The sequence below is a fragment of the Protobothrops mucrosquamatus genome, unplaced genomic scaffold (genome assembly GCF_001527695.2).
Source record: "Protobothrops mucrosquamatus isolate PMUCROS unplaced genomic scaffold, P.Mucros_1.0 scaffold2330, whole genome shotgun sequence".
NCBI lineage: Eukaryota > Metazoa > Chordata > Lepidosauria > Squamata > Viperidae > Protobothrops > Protobothrops mucrosquamatus.
Genome location: NW_015388413.1, coordinates 62,913 through 85,541, shown reverse-complemented (window position 1 = coordinate 85,541; position 22,629 = coordinate 62,913). Strand labels below are relative to the sequence as shown.

Sequence of the window (22,629 nt, the reverse complement as noted above, 5' to 3'; positions counted from 1 at the left end):
ATGGCTTTATGTGTCCAGGTTCCTTGAGGAATTGTCTCAGGTATATGGGACAGGCCCATTCCATTCATACAAGTAGAGAAGGCATAGTGTGGACCCTGTCAGTCAAGGAATTCCTGCTGGCAGGGTCCAGGAGAAGAGCCTTTTCTGCTGTGGTCCTGGCCTTTTAGAACCTCTTGAGGTGAGATTGCTCTCCCCCTCCTGACCTTCCACAAGAGCCTGAAGACCTGGATCTGCCAATTGGCCCGGGGGCCCAAGGGGGGAACTACCATGCTGGAGGTAGTTGATGGACTAATAGTAAATCTCATCTCCCTGTGCATCTTGCTCCTTCCCTTCTCATGTTTTAATTATGATTTTGTATTTTTTTAATCATAATTTTGTATTCTTGTTATTACAGTGTTGCCGCTTTTATAGGTCAGTGGTCCCCAACCTTTGTAGCTTGGCAGCCTGGATGGCGGGGGGGGGAAGAGGGGAACTGGGCTGCATGAGCAGCTGGCCAGCACACGTACACACAGCTCGACTTGCACAAGTTGAGTTACGTGTGCATGTGCGCTAGACCGCTGCTCCTGCAAGTCAAGCTGCGTGCATGTGCATGCTGGTCCGCCGCTCATGTGGCCTGGTTCTGAATAGGCCACAGCCTGGTAGTGGGCTACAGTCCAGTGGTTGGGAACTCCGTTATAGGTCACCTTGTAGAAAGATGGGCTGAAAGTAAATAAAATAAATGAATGAATGAATGAATGAATGAAAATAAAGCTGGGCATCTTTCCTAATCAAACAACTGAAATCAAGAAAAAAAGTTAGTATCAGAAGAATGAAGATAATTTTAAAGTTCAAATACCACCAAGGAAATTAACACCTGGGCAATTCCAGTGATTAGATATATAACTGGAATAATAGATTGGATTCAAGCTGAAGGAGAAACCCTAGACAGGAAGACCAGAAAAATAATGACAATGATTCATGCTCTTCTTTCAGGCAGCAAAGTTGACAGCTCTATTTACCAAGAAGCATAGATAGGTGTGAAATGTTGAAGAAGAAAAAAGGGCATTGGAAAAATATTTCAAAGACAGTGCAGAAGATTTATTGCAGCTAATATACCATGAAGGCTTATTGAGTAGACAAGAGTCCAAATTGGCCTAAAAAAAAGACCAAATGAAGAACAGAAAAGATACACGAAGGCAAAGTATTATATAGCCAGTATATCAAATGGCTAGACCACAAAATAGATAAAGTAATAAAAAATGAAGAAGCTAAAGTACTCTGGAACTTTAGTATTCAAATAGATAAGCATATCTAAGCACCCCAGACTTAATAACTGCCAATAAGACAGACAAAAAAGTCTGGACTGTGATCATTGCAACATCTGGAGACAAAAGGGAAGAGAAATAACTGGAAAAAAATGATAAAAGACAAAGACCTATAAATAGAAGTAGAATAACCATGGCAAAAGGAAGCAAAGATAGTACCAATAGTGACAGGCACCTTGGATGCAATCCCAAAACATATAGAGCAGGGGTCCTCAACCCCCAGTCCGTGGACCAGTACTGGGCCTCGGCATGCTAGCAACCGGTCCGCACAAACAAGCAAAGGCTCACCCACAAGATGCAGGCAACACACAAAACCACGCACCCTCCGGTCAGCAGAAAAACCTCTCTTCATGGAACCAGTCCCTGGTGTCCAAAAGGTTGGGGACCTCTGATAATAGAGCATCACTTGAATACCACTGGCATTAACAAAACCATCGACAATTAAGTGTAAAAGGCAACTTTACGTGGAACAGCTTACATCCTGTGACAGTATCTTTGATATTGTTAAATTATAACATCCACATATCCCAAGTTCTTGGGAGGGATTCAATAGGTGCATAAAAATGCGAAATCCAGACTAGATATCTGGCAGACTATGCAACCAACCATAATCAATAATAATAAAAATAAAACAAGCTTTACATTTTTAGTACTGATGACTGTGCCCTTTTGATCTAATTTTGCAAATTAATATAAATATTCCTACCTTTACAAAGATGTGCATAGAGATATTCAATAGTTGAAAAAAGGCTTCTTGATATAAATTGTCCAAAAACAGCCATCCAGTGTTTTTTGTAACACTCCAACACATTTGCTAGTGTCCAAGGGGGTTTATGATATACTACCTAGGAAAGAAAAATCATTTACTAGTCAGATTTCAATATTTTTTCTAGAAACATTCCACCTACATCAGCTAGGATACTTAGTAATTGTATCAACTCCTCCCTGTTCTGACAGAGAGACAGACAGACATATAAAATAAGTGATAGAATTTGATTTTGGAATAGGGTTAATAATACCACAATACAGTCTCTTCTAATACTTTATTTTCTTCTTTAAAGACAAATTATATCAGGGGGACTTATTTTCATCCTGAAAGTATATTACAAAAGCTTGTAACCCTTCAATTTGTCACTATTGTGAAGTTATGAAGGGTCAACAAAATGTCAAGGTTTTACAAAACATTTGTATGCCATCACACCATGTAATGCAAAAGGCAAAAATGTGTAATGGAGGATAAAATTCATCTTCCTGAGATTTTCAGATGTTATTTAACCTATGAAAATGTCATTAACAAAAAATATTGACCTAAATCAGCTGTCACAGATGGCTAAAAGAAGCTGGCAGAATTTTGCCAGTCATGGAGAATCAGGAAATCTGAACAGCATTAAATAATAATAAGCAAATCCGGCATTAAGACTACAAATTTGTAATAGATGGTAAGCGATTTGCTCATTCTGCTTACGTAAGACATGGGCACCCTAATTTGATAAGTTTCAGATTATCTAAAATCCAAAATACACTAAGCACGAACACAGATTTCTGATGAAGGTTTCAAAGGTGTTATTTCTTCACAGCTGCTAGAACTTAGCATTTTAATTATTTTTAAACACATCTTTTTTTAAAGGCGTACCACCTTTGCAGCATCCCAATGGCTATGTGATCAAAATTTGGGCACTTGGCAACTGGCATGTATTTATGACAGTTGTACTGTCCCAGAGTTACAGTATGTGTAACTCCAAGATTTCCAGTGAGGCATTCTAGCATCGTTTCTTGATCTTCTGTTTTTCCTAATTCTTTGCAACAACCGTGGTCACTATCAAGCACATTTGTTCCCCTTGACCGAGTTTCTGGTATCGTCTTGCTTTGGCTTTTTCTGTCCCCCAAATCTTCCTCTTTACCCTACACCCAGGAAGTGAGGTTCAAAAAAATTAATAGCATCTGATAGGATGCTTTGTAATGTATGGAAATTATGTGCATGCATCCAAGTTGTACCAAAACTGCTTAGATGGGTGACAGGGCTTGGGGCATGTCTCTGTGTCCTATGAAAAGGGGAGTTTACTTTAGAAAAAAGAAGGAACAGGTCAGAAAGAAACTGTCAGCCTGACCATGCGCCTTATTCTTCTCCAGACTCATACCTAATTTAGGGAATTGTATTTTGGACAGTTAGAACAAGCTTGCAGTTAAAGATTCTTCTAGTGGTGGACAGAGCTGACACAAATGATGGTAATTGTTCTCATTCTGCACCCACCTTGTGTGCTACCTCGTGAAGTGGATTCTGAATGACAGCCCTAAGCTGTATAGCAACAATGGTTTATATGTGCAGAAAATTCTGCTGCAAAATGGAAGCATTCTAAGAGAACTTTCAGAAGGCACGCTTGAAGTTAATTGAGGATACTGTAGCAGAGGCTTACACGGCAAATGTGTCAACAAGACGCATTTCAAAAAGACCTACTATAAGGGAACAGCATTTAAATATAAAATATACAATGTAAAAATATGAAACAATTTGCTGTATGCCATAAAGTGAAAATAATCTTGAGAGTTTGTCATCACACAAAAAAAAAGGGGGGGGGGGGAAAGAACCTATCAGTCTTGTGGCTAGCAGAAACAGCCATATCAAAAAATATCCTTGCCTTTTCTGCTTATAGAAGGAGCAGGATGCCTACCTGCACCAAATTGCAACTAAAACTGGAGTTAGAACGTACGTAAGTTCATGTAAGATACACTGATGCATTATACATGAGTTCCCTAAATGGAAGACATATATTTCTTTTGAATAGTGAAAACATTCACCTCAATCCATAGATCTCCAAAAGCAATCTTCAGTTCTGTTTCTAAAATAGAAGATAAAACATCACCCAAGCTTTTTTCCATATCAAAAATAACTTCTGAAAGACGATTAGTAGAATTATTTTCAGTCTTCTTGGGGTATTTATCTGTTAATGAGCAAAACCAACATTAATGTTTCAATTCAATTACAGTGAATTAGGTATAAACATAATTAGTCCATTAGCATGATCCTGGGAAAAGATTCATGTGGTAAAAGGAGGTGCAGGCTGATGCCAAGACAACTTTTTGCTTTGAAAACTGAAATGCTTCCCAGTCCTGTTGGATGATATCCTGATCGCACCGTCCAAGCTCTTCCATATCAAAAACTACTATATTCAAATTATCTCTGATACTCTCCCTATTTGCATATCAAGACTCTTCAGTAATTCTTCAACTTAACTGAGGAACTCTGCTGATACCAAAATATAAATTATTTCTCCAGCCAATTCATTGCAATTAGTATGATAAACTTTAAAGTGTTTTTTCCTCTATACAGTCATTTAGAATAGCGGTCCTCAACCTTTCCAGCTTTGTGGACAGCAGCGGAGGCGGTGTATGTGTGTGAGGGGATGGTTCTCCGTCAGTGGAGCGGCACACGCGTGTCCATCACTTCCGCAGCTTGATTCTGAATGGGCCACAGCATGAGGGTTGGAGACTTCCGATTTAGAGCCACAAAAAAATTTAGCCAATTAAGTCAAGAATTTTTGTCCAGCTGGAGTTAGATTTTAATGTGGCATATACACTGTGGGCACAATTATTAAGCAAGTTGTATTTTGGAGGATTAATTTTCTTATTGAACAACTACAGTGCTCTCAAGTCAATCCAAAATGCTAATAAACCTCAAACCTGAATATTTAAGAAAGTAAAAAGTGAGATTTTGGCTTTCTTAGGAGAACATCTATGTGTGCACAATTATTGGGCAACTATCAATGTGCAGAATTATCATGGAACTAAATGAAAAATGAAAATTTGCCAATCTCACTTGTTTATTTACATCTGTTAAAGTGAGAATAAACAAACAACTCAAAACGTAGAAATAAACATTTCTGACATTTCAAAAAAAAAATAACCCAGTGTCCAATATAGCCACCCTTCTTTTCAATAACAGTCATAAGCCTTCCATTCATGGAGTCTGTCAGTTTCTTGATCTGTTGAGGATCAACGTTTTGTGCAGCAGCAAGCAAAGCCTCCCAGACACTGTTCACAGAGGTGCACTCTTTTCCTTCACCGTAAATCTCCCATTTCAGAAGGGCCCACAAGTTCTCAATAGAGTTTAGGTCAGGTGAGGAAGGAAGCCATGTCATTATTCTTTCATCTTTAAGGCCTTTGCTGGCTAGCCATGCAGTGGAGTATTTCAATGCATGCAATGAAGCATTGTCCTGCACAAAAATCATGGTCTTCTTGAAAGATGCAGACTTTTTTCCGTACCACTGCTTGAAGAAATTGTCTTCTAAAAACTGGCAGCACGTTTGGGAGTTAATTTTGAGTCCATCTTCCACCTGAAAAGGCTCATCTTTAATAATATCAGCCCATACCAGTACCCCATCTCCACCTTGCTGGCATCTGAGTTGAAGGCGCTCTGGGCCCGTTACTGATCCAGCCACGGGCTACTTATGCTCAAATTGTATAATTAAAATGTCCGTGGCAGTATCTGTTTGATAAAGATTTTTGTTCCTCCTTCAACTCTAATTCCTATAAATATGCTTCATTGTCAAAGGCATCATTAGGGAATGCTGCATAACTCTCTATAGTCTATTGGCAGTGACATTAAGTCAGTGCTTAGTTAGATTACCAAAAACTCTACATTCCAACCCACAAGAAATGGAAGAAAATAGCAAGTGAAATTCATATGTTACTACATAACAGTTTGCGTGAAAGCCGTGATATTTAATAGTTGAATTTTGCAGACATGTATAAGCAGGCGTTTTAAAAATGGCAGCACCCATGATCATAAGAAAGATGGAATCAGCGCTGTCTTGAAGGGAATTAGACTTTCCTTCCTTCTACTAAGCCAAGCTACTTTTTTGAAGTTTTCACTTCCATTATTGGAACAGCACAACAGTCACTCCCATCTCATCAGTCCATAAAACCTTTGAAAAATCTGTCTTCAGGTATTTCTTGGCCCAGTCTTGCCGTTTCAATTTATGCGTCTTGTTCAGTGGTGGTCGGCTTTCAGCCTTCCTTACCTTGGCCATGTCTCTGAGCACTGAACACCTTGTACTTCTGGGCACTCCAGGTAGGTTGCAGTTCTGGAATATGGCAGCACTGGAAGATAAATGGGTTCCTGGTAGTTTCACGTTTGCTTCTTCTCAAATCTTTGGCACTTAATGTGCGTCTTTTTGTCTCAACACGTTTCTTGTGACCCTGTTGACTATTTGCAACAAAACGTTTGATGGTTCTACGATCACGCCCCGATATCTTAGCAATTTCAAGTGTGCTGGATCCCTCTGAAAGACTTTTTACAATTTTTGGCTTTTCAGTGTCAGTTAAATCTCTTTTTTGGCTCATTTTGCCTGAGGAAAAGAAGCTGCCTAATAATTATGCACACCTTGATATAGGTTGTTGATCTCCTTAGGCAACACCCTCCCTCATTACACAAATACAGATCACCTGATCCGCTTATATCCACTAAGCATTTAAGTTTATACAGCTTGGAGGTGGAAAATATACATGAAAATGGTGATATGGTCAAAATACTCACTTGCCTAATAATTGTGCACACAGTGTACTTTAGGGCAGAGGTCCCCAACCTTTTGGGCAACAGAGACCGGTTCCATGGAGAAAAGTTTTTCCACGGACCAGAGAGTGCGTGGTTTTGTGTGCTGCTTGCATCCCATGGATGAGGCTTTGCTAGTTTGTGTGGACCGGTTGCTGGCATGCTGCGGCCCAGTACCAGTCCATGGACCAGGGGTTGGGGACCCCTTCTTTAGGATAATGTTGGCATTTCATCAGTGATGATTATTTGGAAATATTTATTTTATGACGCACGTTTTTTAAAAAAAAGCAATTTTTAGTTTTACATTACAAAATCTGGAAATAAATCACACAAAATTCAGAGGCACTTACTCAATTAATTCTATTATAAGGCAGTACTGTCATGAAAATATATAAAGAAAAACCAACCTTTTTCCCACTTGTTATTGGAAGTATCTTCACTTATAATTGTGCCCTTTGGAGTCATTTTCTGGAACGCAGCAACTAAATCTGCTTTACTACATGCCTTTATTTCACTCACTAAGGCTTTGTTGCACAAATTTTTATCATCCCTATTAAAGAAATACAAATAAACATACCTAGTTTTGCTTTCCTGGGAAAAGGAAGACAATTGAATGTATCCATAATGCTGAGCTATGATTTTGGCTTAGATGATGAGTGAACATTACATACATATATTCAATGAATTGTGATTTAAAATATCCTATTTCTGTGTTACATGAGCTGGTGAATCTCTCAATACCTGCATGAAGCCATTTTAAAATAAACTCTCAACAAGCAATTGTATGAGTTGAACTTGCAAAATTCTGTTTTTAAAGAGTTATCATTCTGGAAGCTCTAATTGAAAAAAACCATCCTCCTTTATTTAGAATTCCCAGAATTCCTATATAAGCATATACGTATCTGTATGTTCGACTGTTTGAAACAGCAATATAGTATTTGCTCTTCAGTAAAATGAAAGACAATAGTTCTAAAAAAAGTATTATTTCTAACAACAGTCTGCTAACTTCTTTGCTTGAGAAATTGTCATCTCCAATTAAAGATTGTATGTATGTGTGTGTGTGTGTGTGTACACACACACACACACACACACACATATGATAATTTGCCACTACATTACACCAATCTACATACAGGTAGTCCTTAATTTACCACCATAATTATGGGCAGAATTTTTGTTCCTAAAGCAATTGTTAAGCAAATAATAGAATAGAATAATCACTTTGAATATACACCAATCGGCATACATCAAAATGAAATTTTGTTGCATACAGCTCTCAAAGGGTCACCACCTCCAATATACACTTCCTGTTCGTGGCCAAGTTTCAGAATGTCCATTTTAGTCTCTAGGCCTAGGGAGTGAACGATGGCAAACAGGACAGATGGAAACAGAGCTCCATGTGCATTAGCCCTCAAATTAGCTTATATTCCTGCACAACAACCTCGCCTCCTTTTCTTTTTCTGATCCCGTCTCTTCCACCTTTTCCTTAAAGGGGCCTCGCTCCTTTTCACCCCAGGAGCATGCTGCCGCCGCCTCCGACTCCTCCAAAAGTCTCTCTCCCTTCCTCTGGGCCTGCCGACAGCCTCATCCAGTTCTTTCGCTCCATAAGCCTCTCCTCCTCTACCTCCTTCGGAAACAGCCCAGATTTGCAATTAAATCGGTCGCTGTGCAGCAGTCAGATCTTGCTGCTGGCAGAACAATTTCAAACAGCACAAACAGCTTTTAACGGTCTCACCAACAGTTCCAAAACAGCTTAAAAACTCCCCATACCAGCAACTGACTACAATTAAATGACTCGCATGGTTGACTTTGCTTGTCAGAAGCCAGTAGGGAAGGCCACAACTGGCTATCACGTGACTCTGGAAGACTGCAAATGTCATAAATACATGCTGATCACCAAGCACCCGACCGTGAGACCATGGGGATGCTACCATGGTTATAATAAGTGTGAGAACCAATCATAAGTCGCTTTGTTCAGTGACACTGTAACTTTGAATGGTTGCTAAACAAATGATTGTACGTTGACGACTACCTGTAGTTCCCAAGGTGTTTTTAAAAAGGGATGCTGCTGAGAAAAATCAGTAACTGCATTATTTTTTTGAAAAATGTATTTAAAATGATTATGTGCTTATTGCCCTGTCAATGAAATGTAGATCCTCCATTGGAAAGCTACACCAAAAAACTTACGTCAGTAAGATTACTTCAGCTTGAGGGTAGAGATTCTGATACTGAAGGCAGCATTGTAACACACGATCATCATTGTTCTCAGTACTGAAACTTTCTGAAAATTCAGAAAGGAGAGATTACAGTGTCATATTCTAAAACAATTGGCTGATGAATAAACAGCAATAGCACATCAAGAGGCAAGAAAAAATATTTTTATATTTGTGGCATTCTTCATTTACAATCATCCTCTTTGCTCCTGATGTTCAGTATTTATTAGAGTTTGCTTCAGCTCTGTCTTGGGAGTAAATGTAACGTAACATAATGTAATGTAACACAATACAGTGCAAGAGTGAAGTGCCAATGCTCAGAAGGAAACGTTATTCAAAAGAACACAAACTTGACCAAGAATGGAGGTTACTTTCTCAACTATTACACCAAGTATAGCTGGTGGCTATGATTGTTATATTTCAGTGATGGCGAACCTTTTAGAGACCGAGTGCCCAAACTGCAACCCAAAACCCACTTATGCATCGTCGAGTGTCAGGTGGGTGTGGCCCATTGGCTGGGTGTGGCCAATTGGGTGGGCATGGCCAATTGGGTGGGCGTGGCTATGGTGGTAACGGCAGACTGGGTGGGACTAAAAAGTTCAATCAATCAATTCCAACTTTGCAAGAACTTTTGTTTTCCCGCGAGAAGTTGAAATTGACTGATTGAAGCTTTTTTTTTTGCACATGGCGCCGGAGGCCTAAAGCGAAAAGGTTTTATAAAACCCAGCTGAAGGCCTAGGACTGGGGCGACGACGCACATGCCCACAGAGAGGGCTCTGAGTGCCGCCCCTGGCACCCGTGCCATAGGTTCGCCACCACTGTTATATTGTATTTGAAATAGACAGCAGCTCATTTTGAAGAATAAGCCATGATTCACAATAATAACAGACAAAATTAAAACCATTGCACCAAACTCAGGCAGCATAACCCTCCTATCCCAAATACATATTCATTTAATTCTCATCCTGGCTCAATGTCTGGGGAAAAGTCAGATCTTCGAGGCTTTCTGGAAGGCTAAGGAAGTAGTGGCCTTCCAAATCTCAGGGGATAGGCCTCCTGGTCATGCACTGATTATCTCAAAGACACATTGCTGTAAAGTATCCAAAAGCTTCAAATGGTACAAAAATGCCTATACAGAAAGGTGGTGCTGCTTCTTACCAGGCTTAATTTAAGGTATTGGTTTAAAACACTAAGCAACTAAGCGTTAAGTCAAGCAACTAGAAAGATTGATATTACAGATGTTTAAAGCTATACTGAGTCTTCTCTTCATGTGGCAGCATGTATTTATTGTACAACTGGTCCCCAGTTTCTATGTCTCTTTTAAAAAAAGCATCTCTTCCATATAGTTTTTTTTATTATTTTGAATAACAATATTCTTACTGTCTTACGCATTTTACCTATCTTTTAATTATCTCTTTTTAAAATTTAATTCTCTGCTAACAGGAACCATGTGCAGGTGGAGAAATCATAAAATATTGCTGCTGCTGATGACTATGACAAACTAACAAAATAGACTGCTTTCCCTGAACCAATTTATACTTGTGATTTATTTTATTTAGCATTTGGCTGGGAACATTTTATAATGAGCAGTAACTTGCTACTTTTGTTTCACTGTTTCTCAAGTCTTTGGGGCACAGAAACATTCTTAAAAGGAAATTATAGTAGGTCTAGAAAAAAACTAGTCCTTTACTTTGAGTCCTTCTTTCCACTTGCTGATCAAGGGGAGAATTAAATCATTTTGTAGATACAGCCATACCTTGCAACTGGGAAGGTGGATGGGCAAGGGATGGTCTTGAAAATTGCATCACTGACTTCATAGAAAGCAACCAACACCATTATTTTAGACCAGAGAAAGAAATAGGCATTTAAAAAGTTCATCCTCAATATTTTCATTTCTGATGGAATAATTTCTGTTGGAATGGGGTTTGTTACCACGTATGTGCACTTACTGAAGATTTTAGAGATCTAAGAATAAGAGTAAAAGTATGACTATTTCTACAATGACTTACGTGTTTTTTGAGAAGCAAGCTGCATGGATTGACCCCACAACTTTGGATCTTGATTTTTCAGGCAAGTATAGATGAAGTGAACTGCAGGGATTGCTTTTTGCCTAACGTTTTCCAATATCTTCCCTCGCTTTAAGTTGTCCAGTTCTTGCAGAACTACCCAGGGAATTAATAGCAAAAATCTGCCTATGCCTAATTAGGAGAAAAAAATAGCATTTTTGTCAAAAATTATCAAAGTTCTTAAAACAAAAAATTGCATTTGTGAAATCCACGTGGTTGCAATATTCCTATACAAAACATTTCCATAATCCTCTTGTTTTCTATCTTTATCCTCTAATTTCCAAATCTCTGTCTTGTTATCTGTTGATTCCAGAGAGAGGATTTCCAGAGAGAGGAAAAAAAACTGTTTAGTTCAAAACTATTTGTGTGTGTGTGTGTGTTTGGATTTTTGGGTCAGGCATCTTATCATCCTCAATTTTGTGTATTGCTAAATTTTCTTTATTCAATTCAAAACTCAGACTACTATAAATAAGATTTTACTAAATTAGATGTTTACTAGTTCAGTAATTACTTCTCTTTAATTTTATCAAAAGCATAAAAAAGAAAAAGCAATTTTCTTAACATGTTAAATAAATGCACTTACACTATTTTCAAACTAGAAAGGATAGTATTATGACCAGAAATGGCAAGTTTTCCCCAATTCAGCATCCTTGCTTAGCTGACACTGATAATGATTATGAGAGGATAAAAGTTAAAGTAAAATACTTATTAACTACAAGATTGCAGAGCATTTAAAGAATGAATATTACAATATTATTTCTGCACATTAAGCATTTCATGCTTTACTTTGCTGGCACACCTGGTGAAAATATCTATGCATGGACCTGCAAATTACCAAACAAAGTTCTGAGAAGCAGCTACTTAAGCCTTCCTAATGGCATACCTGTTCTCAATGTTTTGAAGATGATCCTAACAAGCTTTATGAATCTTGTTTTAAATGATTGTACAATCATTTGTTGAATCATAATACACAATAGGCATTCTCCAAGTATATGAGACACTTAGTAAGCATACTGTTATGAAAGTAAGCAAGCCAATAAAAATTCTAGATTTTTTTGTTTGAAATCAAACTGATCCATCTTCTTTTAACTTTGTGTGATGTCTACTACTTCAGTACATTTTGTATCAGGAGTGGTCAATAAATAAAATAAAATAAATTCACGCCTGCGTACATCAAATCATGCTATATNATTAAAGGTAACTTAAAAGAAAAAAGTCCAAAGTTGTTTGCAAAATGAAGCTATCTGCTATAAGATGCAGGATTGAAGTTTAGCTTTCAGATTGAAAAAAGATGTGGCAGGTAATAGACAAGCAACATCTTTCAGATCAGATATACTTGACCACGACTTGTTACCGAGATAAATCCACACATACCTGGGATATCAGCATTCTTTAAATATTTGATGAATGTCAAATGGCTGATCATTATATTAGTATCAATCACAATCAAAGTATTCAACCCAGAGAAAATATCTATTAGAAAAGAAGAAAAATATATATAATTCAATAATTGGCTTTATCTTTCATTTATTTTCTTCTTTCCATCAGTCTGTTAATGGAGAGACAGCAGAATACACAGATAAGCTTACTAGATGATATATGTGATTCATCATCTGCAAGATCTATTTCCATGCAAGTTAGCTCTCCACAAGTCTGCACGACAGGCAGATCCATCTTCTTCTCAATACGAGCTGCATGCAGATCTTCTACAATCTGCATCTATAAAAATAATTGTAAAATCGTGAGTTGCTATCTTAAGAACAAGATAAGGAAGCACTCCCAGTTATTGCTGCTTTCCCTTCTTCCTATTACTATCTATTTACTTCTCCAAGTGTGTGGGTGGGTAGGAGAGAGGGAAGGAAGATACTATTCCTTGTCTTACTCTTTCCACCTAGATCAGTGATGGCGAACCTTTTAGAGACCGAGTGCCCCAAACTGCAACCCAAAACCCACTTATTTATCGCAAAGTGCCAGGGCTGCATCAGCATTGTGGTGCCCTTAGGGGGGGTGGCCCACTGGGTGGGTGTGGCTGCAGTGGTCACGGCAGACTGGGTGAGCGTGGCCGGGGCCATTCCCTCGCCATCTCCGGGGCATCCCTGGGGGGCCAACACCGCTTGCTCGCTCACTTCCTGCCCTGTCACTTCCAAACGCCATGTGCTCGCTACTTTGGCGAACTCTGCTGGGGCAGCGGTACGCGTGCCCACAGAGAGGACTCTGAGTGCCGCCTCTGGCACGCATGCCATAGGTTCACCACCACTGACCTAAATGGTAGATGAATATGATACAGAAGAAAAGGGAAAATAAATGAATAACACTAATGGCAATGAATAAAAGTTGTTCTCAGTGAAAACATTTATCAGAAAGGTCTAACAAACCTGTAGTTAACACTGCATGATGTGTGTTTAACCCTGTAATCAGTTCTGGGAAGTCCGGGGGTGGGGTGGGGGAGAGGGAGGGTAGAAATAGAGATGAAATAATTATGAGCATTAATGATTAATGTAGAAATGAGTATTAAATTAGGACTATTGATGTATGGAGAAATATAGAAGGCGCTCGGTCGGCACCCCTAAACCGTGTCCGAAGAGAGGGAGAGGAAGAGGAGAAGAGAGATAGGAGGGAAGTAGGTAGGTAGTGGAAAAGAAGGCGGATGCGGGGAGGGGGCTGCCGAGCTGATGCTTGGCTAGCGCTCTAAACCGTGTCCATAGGAAGAGGAGAGGGAAGGAGGCGGGATGTGTAGGGAGGTTGAAGGAGGAGGAAAGAGGGCGGACGCGGGGAGTGGGGGTTGCCGGGCTGTTTTGCAGTATTAATGTATGTCTATGTTTGTATGTTAAAATTAATAATATTGAAGTTGTATTAATGTATGTTTATATTTGTATGGGGGGGTTATTTTGAAATTAATAAAAAAAAATTAAGAATAAAAAATAAAAAAAAAATAAAAGAAAAAAAAGTAAAAGAAAAAAAACAACACTGCATGATATGTGTAACCTGTCTATATATCTTGATACATTGAGGTAAGATACTTTCTTTCCCCTATTTTTCATTTCTCTCTCCAAGAATTCTAGTTTGCACACATTTCAGAAGGGAATTAGCCAATACAAATCCTGATTATTTTGACTGGAATCAAACTATTATAATTTCTCTTAACTTTGTATTATTTATATTGTTTAAATAAACATGGTGGTAGGAATTCATACAGGTTTCGCTACCAAGTTCAAAGTGTTATGCTGGGACTCTTCATTCATTTTCTATCTAGCTTTGGAATTGAGATCAGAACAAGTATGTTCATTCTTCATTACTTTTAGATACCTTGACCAACAAGTATGCTCAGTCCTCATTAGGCTACCGTACTTTTGGATTCCTCCCAGTTATCCATTCCGCCCCTTCCCCCCACGGTACATATATTTCTGTGAACCTCTGCAATGGTCTCATGAGAGGTATAGAATTTTCATGCATTTCTTCTGCAGTGGAAATTTCAATTTGTTTCTGCTATTGGTGATTTTGTTGGTAACATACTTTATGTTTTTATATACTGTTTTCATTTTAAAACTTTGTAATTGTAAAGCACCCAAAGGTTAGATAATAAAAATCCAGTCTCTAAGTATGTATTGTTAGCATATATTAGAATGGATGAGAACAAACAGAATATGAGGGGAAAAAACCCAGTCTAAAGTTTGGCTAGTATGAATTAAAACTGCATTTATGGAATGCTGATAAAACAATCTCTAACCTCTTGGTCCACATCTGTATTTTCAATGTTTTCCAGGGAAGAACATGAGGATGCGGAGCTCTGTAACAAAGATACATAAGTACTTAGCTGTTAATATTACAGTTAGAATTTTACTTGGAATCTGAAGCAATTTTGAAAGGAAGAAAAATAATGCCAGAGGAACTAGGTAAAATGCATTATATTTTTAGAAAATGTTTTTGGTTTCATTTCATATTTTCAAATGATTGAAGTATTATTAATTTCTTCTCATATTTAACCCATAGTCTGCTTGCATTTCTCCTTCAAAATTTGTCTTTATCCATCACTTTTAAGCACCCCTAGCCCTAACTTAATCTGCTTTCCAATATTTACTACAGTCTAGATCTCTGCTCAATCAGTCTTTGTTATATCTGATCAATCTGAATTTCAGTAGTGTTTGGAAGTTAGAATCTTCCTCATTGCTTTATGAAGTGAAAGAATGCACCCCTTTATTGATACACTGTCTAAGCAAGAACTCCTTTATTATTTAAGGAATCGTTCCTTATATTCTTACATTATCAACCCATGGAAATTATTTAAAAACCAGTTAAGCGATGTCAACAAAAGCAAAACTACCACTTCATATCTCATGATAATTATTTTTTTTACTTTACCCAACTTGAATGAAATGTGACAGGTTCATATTTATTTCGTTGAATCCTTGAATTACAAATATTCCTCTCTGAATCAGTAGGTGTTAGTTCTTCATTTTTATACTTCCAACATTTGGGCAGCTTTGTCAGGTGATATGAGAGTCTGCATTTGACTTCTTTACCATTTTTGCTGGAAAGTTCTAAAGAAAGATGCTTGTCTTTCTCAAGATTATCTTTTTTGCAAGCCTGTATATGCACTTTAGAATCTGAGACAGTAAAAGCTGGAACGTGATGGCTTTTGGTATAGTTCATCTTCTGGGTGAATTCATTCACTCTTAGTGATTTTTTCTTATGAAGGAATGAACATTCTGCAGGTTTCGCAGTTTCCTTGAATTCCTCCATTATGTGTTTTATAATTACTTTTTTAAACTTGGTGCTCTCCATTTTATCTTTTTTTTTATCCTTCTCTCTGATGTTTATGATCCCCAAATTGTGTGACAACCTCTTCCTTTTTTTGTCATCAGGATCACTACCATTCGTGCCAGACTGTTCTTTACGAGGGAAGACAACTACAGGTTCCATAACGCTTCTTTTCTCACCAAGGTTAGCTGTGGCTTTAAATTGCATGGTGATCTTTTCACGCTCTTCCAGAGGTATTAAAGCACTATTACTGTGTTGTGAGTTTCTCGGTATCTTTGTTTCAAGTCCCGTACTAGAATTTTTGAGTTCCAAACTCATTTTTGCTTTCATATATCCAGCACCACTCACTCTGCAAAAATATCATTAAAAATCACTTTAAAGAAAGTTAAGGCTGTGGAAGGTAAACTGTGGATTTTTTAAAATTATAATCCAATCTTTTATTTAACAGGAAAATGTTAGAGAAAAATCCGAACTTATCAGTAAATTATCGATACATACAGAAAATGTGACAGGTAGCTTGTTATAAAATTATTAGCCTCTTTAAAATGAGATACTTAATCTAATTCTAAAAATTAGTTCTAAATAAGAACTGTATTCCCATATGAGAATTGAAATCGAAAAAATCCAAAGAATATCATGTTGCTACATTAGGAATGAGAATTCTCATTCATAAATTACAAATGGCATAAATATTATCATATAGCTGAAGCTATGCAATGGATGACTATTTCTATTAGCCATAGCATCTAGAAGACCATTCCATAAGTTACTTTCTTTGCTTATGGCAACATAGCAACACAATTTCAAATATAATGAGGTTACAAATAAAACTAAAAACAGTAGGGAACTTTCCCCGATAACTGAACAATAGTACAAGTAAAGATCAGTTAGGCAAAGTAATAAAAGAAAGAATAAAAAAAACTATAAAATTGGTGCATTGGGGATTATTACAAGAGTATCATTTTCTTTATAATTTGATTAAAAGTCAGGCAACTAAAATGATCCAATCAAATATTCCAAATTAATCAACAGATTTCAAACAGTGTTGTTCTCTGCACTATAGCCAATTTAGATTTTTCAGCCTTCAAAATATCAATACTTCCATTCTTCCTATCAAAGAAAAATATTACCTTTGGTCCATCTGTTCTTTTGCATGTCTGTTCCCAATTTCTGCTGATTCTGGTTTCTGAAAGAATAAGAAATATTTATAAGCATGTGTGTTGTCCAGCCTTATATTAAATAATCTTTCACAATAGGGAGAGCAAAGTTGCATGGAATTTCACTATATTTTATGCATCATTCTTTCCTCAAAGACAGATACAGGATATGATCTCTTAAGTCAGATTATTACTGCCTTTATAATCTTCTCTTTCACTTTAGTTGTTTTTACTGTATCATATTAACAGTAATATTCATTAATCTCCATGGGCCTGCATATACTACTTCAAAAAATGTCCATTAAGATTCAACAATAACTACTTCTTGATCATTGTTATTTCTACTATTCTAGATACATTTTGGTATTTTTTCCTTGCACAATCTGCATGTTCATTCCTGCAGACGTTCAGTGTATGGTAGAAATAAGTACTATTTTATAGCCTAAACACTGAGCCAGAGTCTTCTAATCTTCCTGTCCTTGAGTTTCTGCAAAAGCTTAACTAATATGACTCACTGTTACAATTTAACATTAAATCCCTAAGTTTCCCCAAGTTTGATAATCTTAGATCAAATATTTCACGATCCTCATATAGTATGTATAAACATACTGCTTCAAGCAGTTAGAACCTTCTGTCTTCTGTGTTTTGTCAAGTGTCAGGGCAGTGATCAGGTGCCCAAGTATTTGGGTGTTGTTGTTGTTTTTGATCCAGAATCAATAAGCACACCAGTGAATAAAAGATTTTAAGCAAATTCAAGCAAACGTATTTAAAAGTATAACATAAAAAGCATACGCACCAAGGAAGATGACTCCCAGATCTCTTACAAGCAGCCAGGAGCTTCTGCTAATGACAGCAGAGATAACTAAGGGGTGGCAAATTTCCACAGTACCCAATGCAAGGTTCTGTGCAGAAGCTCTCAAGAAACAACAACAATCCCAAGGTTTTTATCAAACTTGGTCAGGAGACTGCAAAACCTGACCTTGACTGAATGGCATGTGACTCTAAGATGGAAAGCAAGAATCTTTCATAGTGAGAAAATCTTTGAAGCTATGTGAAGCTCCCACACACACACAACAAGAGCAAAAAAACCCCAAGCATGCTTGCTCAGAACAAACTACAAAATTCTAGACTTTTCTTAATATGAAGGAGAAATCAAAATGTCACTAAATTCCTTGAAATTACAGTGGCCTTCTCCATTGCCACTACTAACTGCTGTTTTGCCAATTTTGCATTTGTTATGAACAAAAGCTCATCGGCATTCAAAAATAATGTTAAATTCTCCTGACTTTCCACATTTGCTCTATCCTATGTGCCTATTTAAATGATGAACCCACCATGGGAAATAGAAAAAATATTTGCTTATGCTTAAAAAAACACTTTTTTACCTATTTGACTTTATAAAGCCCCTGTCCTTGGCAAAATCTCAGAACCTAATGATACTTTTCTTGTATTTTTATTTAAGCACACTCAAAAAATAAGATTGTAAATATGCAATCTAAATTCTGTTCTGCATCTGAAAAGCCTGGTTTGGAACCAAAATAAATATTTGAAAATAAAAATGTTCTAGGGAAAGGTCCTTTATTCCTCTACAACTGTTACCTAAACACTGGGCCACTTCATGTCTTCTGCAGTTGTCTAGCCTGCAGTTTTGGGTGTATATAAGCTGGCCATTCTTACATGTTCTCCTAATTCCTAGAGCATAAAGCTTTTTGCCCCATCTCTGCTCAGCCTAGGCAAGTTAAAGCATTAGGAAGTAACTGATGGGGAGAAAAAGCAAAGAGCATAACACTTGAAAAGGGTTATGTTTAATTCTGTTAGGTAATAAAATGCTGTATTGACTTCAGTTATATCCAAGATCCAGAGAACAAAAGTAGACTATCCATATTTTTAATACTGCAAATATGGCATTAAGACTGAATATTATCATTAGTCATCGATCATATTCTATTCATGGTGCCACCCTAGCTTTTTTTCCATTTTTTTTTATGCAATGAAAAACTTAATCATTATTATTGTTATTTATTAAATTTATTTGCTGCCTATCCCGCTGTCACACAACTCTGGATGGCTTACAATCCAATAAAATTATAATATCAAAGACTGCAACAGTAAACAATAAATACATTAACAAGGAATAGCTAAGATAGCAGAGGATATACAGTAAAGGGGAGGTCAGATATTCTATTAATCCGGTAATTATCTCCAGGATAACACACCCCTATCCTAGCCCCAGGCCAACTGGCAGAGCCAGGTTTTAAGATCTTTACAAAAGGTCAAGATGGTGGGAGCAGATCTCACTTTGAGGGGAATGATGTTCCAGATGGCAGCTTCCATTGCAGAAAAGGCTCTTCTCCTGGACCCCCAAGAGCCAAATTCCTTGGTTGACAGGATCCACAGCATGCCGTTTTGCTGGCACAAGAGGGATGGACCAATCACACTGGGGATGGGACAGTTCTTCAGCTAATATAAAGGTAATAGCTAGATTTTCTTACCTTTTTATCCGAGGTGTCATCCTTTTGACTGGATTTCTTTTTGTGTTTTTTTGACATGCTTAGGTCTGAAAGTCTGAAAAAAAGTACTGCAATCTTAATTACAGGTATGTTTAGATATTTTTCCAAGGAGTTACGTAAAGCACAAAAGCTCCGAATAGGCTGGCTATTCCTAATTTAAGCAGTGAATACTGTAGTGGAATATCTCTGACTTTTATCTTAGGTTTAATTGGAAATTTAATGTAATACAAATGAATCAATGATAGATTAGAAGGAAAGGAGGAGGTGAAGAGAGAAAACAATGATATAATCTTTTGTATGCTCATTTGTTAGTTACATGATATATATTATTACTTAGTAAATGGAGTACAATCAATGTTAGATTTATCAGGAATCGTTTCAAATGACAACATATTTGTTAAATTTTAGTGGCTAAATAATGGATCAGAACTTGCTCCTATAATGCTTTTCTTAAACTGTGCTTAGTTTGTAAAAAAAAGATAGTGCTGCCTGTTTCCCTTAAATCTTTCCTTCTTTAAACATTTTATTTGTGTATTTCTACAGTTTCATGACTTCAGCTGTTACAAGAATGCTGACTTACTTTTTTACCTTCACATATTTATAATGTGAAGGTAAAAAAGTAAGTCAGCATTCTTGTAACACCTGAAGTCATGAGACTGTAGAAATTATGAATCTAGATGAACTTATTTTTGGGGTGATGGACATATAGGCTATGTCCATACCATTAAAAGAAAAGTTTATAGTGCATGAAAGATTTTATGGTTTTGAACAAAGACTGAATTTGAAACAGAATTATGCACTGATTACTAAATTATGTATTGTTATTAAAATGTATAAACGTTTATTGACATATGAGACAAAAGGAGAGCTAGTAAAAAATGTATGATAAACAAGGCTAAAAAATTTGGCTATAATATACAAATAGACCAATGGAAAACTATATGATCAAAGGGAACAAAATTTATCTTGTCTTCTAGACTTAAGAGAATTTTTATAAAATGATGTGTCATTGGTAGAGAATGTGACTAGAATGTATTTCAAATTTTTGCTGGAAATGTGTGAACAACATGAAGGGACATTTTATCATGTTTGGTGAACATGTAAAAAAACCAAAACATTTGGATGCAAATATATGCTTTAATTCAGAAGATTTTAAAGGTTAAAGTACAATTGGAACCCAAAACTTTTTTGGGGAATTAATGAACTATTAGAAAAAAGACACGGGACCTTGTTTTTATATATGGCAACTGCAGCAACACTATTATATGCTCCAAAGTGAAAAAAGGCTTGATACTACCTATAGCAGAGGAATGGTTGGTCAAGATGATGGAACTTGCAGAAATGGCTACACTAACTGCTTTGATTAAAGAAAAAGTAATATCTATATTTACTGTCAACTGGAAATCCCTTACACTTTTTGAATGAAACAGCAAAAAATATACTTATGATTTGTGGTTTTGATGATTAGGAAAAATGTATAATGGAAAAAAGTGAAGGTTTTTGTCATCATAGAGTAAGAGATAATTTTGTGATTGTACTTATATTTGCTGCAAAGAAAATCAAACACTTCTATTTTTTTCTTTTTGGATCTTTTTAACTTTTGCTTTCCTTCCTCTTTTTTTTCTTACGCTCTTTATTGGTGTTAGTTTTTAAACTTTTTGTAAAACATTAATAAAAAATTGTACAAAAATAGAGCAAGTAAACAAACATGAAAAGATACTGTTACATGTGAAAATTAAACAATAGAAAACACTGATTCTAGATAACATTGCACAAGTGGCAAATGTACGGGTTACATTACTCCCTTTCCCAATTGAGTTTATATCTTCTGTAAAACTTGCAAGTGTATTCAGCCATTTTCAGAATAAAGTGCTGTTTACTTCACGAGATTAGATTTTGTACATTAAAAAAAGGAAATGGGTTTGGCTAAAAAGAAAACATGGTTTACTGAACTTCAAAAGGAGACAGGGATGCCATTCTAAAATGCTAACACCACCTTTATTAAAAGGCTAATAATGAAACATCACCACCTTGCAATTTGAAAGGAAACCAACCTATAAGCCTTTTTTTAAACTGTTTTAGTCATGACTAAAGTTTCCACTGTTTATGTTTCTATGTGTGATATTAAAGTTATACTAAGGGGGAGGAGTGGACATTAATGTTTTCTTATAATGACTAGAAGTTTGCTCTTTTTTTAAAAAAAAAACCCAGCTATTAAAAATAAAAGAGCAAACATCCGTAGTCTTTGTTAAAATGGGGTAAGAAGCACTGTAAGGTGGTGTCAATAAAAAATGACAGCAACTAATATCACAATCAGCCAAACTGGTCACCAAAGCACAGCGGAAGGGGTGGTTTTCAGTTTCTAAGTTCCATTGTATCTCCATTTTAAAACACTTTTCTCCTCTCGTGTGCTTTTTAACTTAACTAAGACAGGCTGTGTAAATAAACGAGCACAATTCCGTTGTTCAATCAGTCTCGCTTTGACCGGAATTCGTTAACGAAACCGTAAAGCTGGATTCAAACAACACCATGTCAAACTTAACTGAAACTAACCTACCTTGTAGCTTTTGCGGAAGCGGGGACGGCTTACACAGGCACACCCGGATCAAGATTCCCAGGAGCTCGACCACCTTTCCAGAGGGATCATTTTGAGTTCCTTAAAACCTTTGCTCCCCGCCCACGCTGTATGTCTCTTTCTCGGTAACTAAAAGACACCTTCGGGCCAAAAAGTATTGGCCATTCGTCGAGGCTTGTTTTCCTCTGACGTCTCAGGCGCCCAGCTTCTCCGCCCTCTTGCAATAAAAGAGGCCCCCTCCGGCAGCCAATCGGCTTCCCTTTGACGTTCTACTACAACCGGCCAAACTGAGCTGTCCCGCGACGTACACCCTTTTGGAGCATCAACACCACCCCTGTCGAGTTGCACGCTGGGTACTGTAGTTCACCAACTGCCCGCGGGCTGTCGCCGGGCAAAAAGGCAGCACGTCGCATTCAGCGTGGCGGCGTTTTGGGCATTGTAGTTCACGAGCCGCGTTGGATTTTGGGTAATGTAGGCCTCTGGTGGGAGAGTTTAAAA

General features: G+C 37.2%; 1 protein-coding gene across 1 annotated transcript in view; it reads right to left on the bottom strand.

The window, feature by feature from the left end:
* SWT1 (SWT1 RNA endoribonuclease homolog) overlaps positions 1–22,418 on the bottom strand; it is a 40,492-nt gene extending 18,074 nt beyond the window's left edge. The window contains exons 1-12 of the mRNA XM_015824731.1: positions 22,114–22,418; positions 19,539–19,611; positions 17,020–17,075; positions 15,491–16,238; positions 14,859–14,918; positions 12,721–12,850; positions 12,506–12,604; positions 11,075–11,263; positions 9,040–9,133; positions 7,260–7,402; positions 4,101–4,243; positions 2,011–2,149 (exon numbers count right to left, since the gene is read on the bottom strand). Coding sequence (XP_015680217.1) covers positions 2,011–2,149; positions 4,101–4,243; positions 7,260–7,402; positions 9,040–9,133; positions 11,075–11,263; positions 12,506–12,604; positions 12,721–12,850; positions 14,859–14,918; positions 15,491–16,238; positions 17,020–17,075; positions 19,539–19,595 — 1,858 coding nt within the window. The 5' untranslated portion in view covers positions 19,596–19,611; positions 22,114–22,418. The remainder of the gene's footprint in view (positions 1–2,010; positions 2,150–4,100; positions 4,244–7,259; positions 7,403–9,039; positions 9,134–11,074; positions 11,264–12,505; positions 12,605–12,720; positions 12,851–14,858; positions 14,919–15,490; positions 16,239–17,019; positions 17,076–19,538; positions 19,612–22,113) is intronic.
* Between the last annotated feature and the right edge of the window lie 211 nt (positions 22,419–22,629).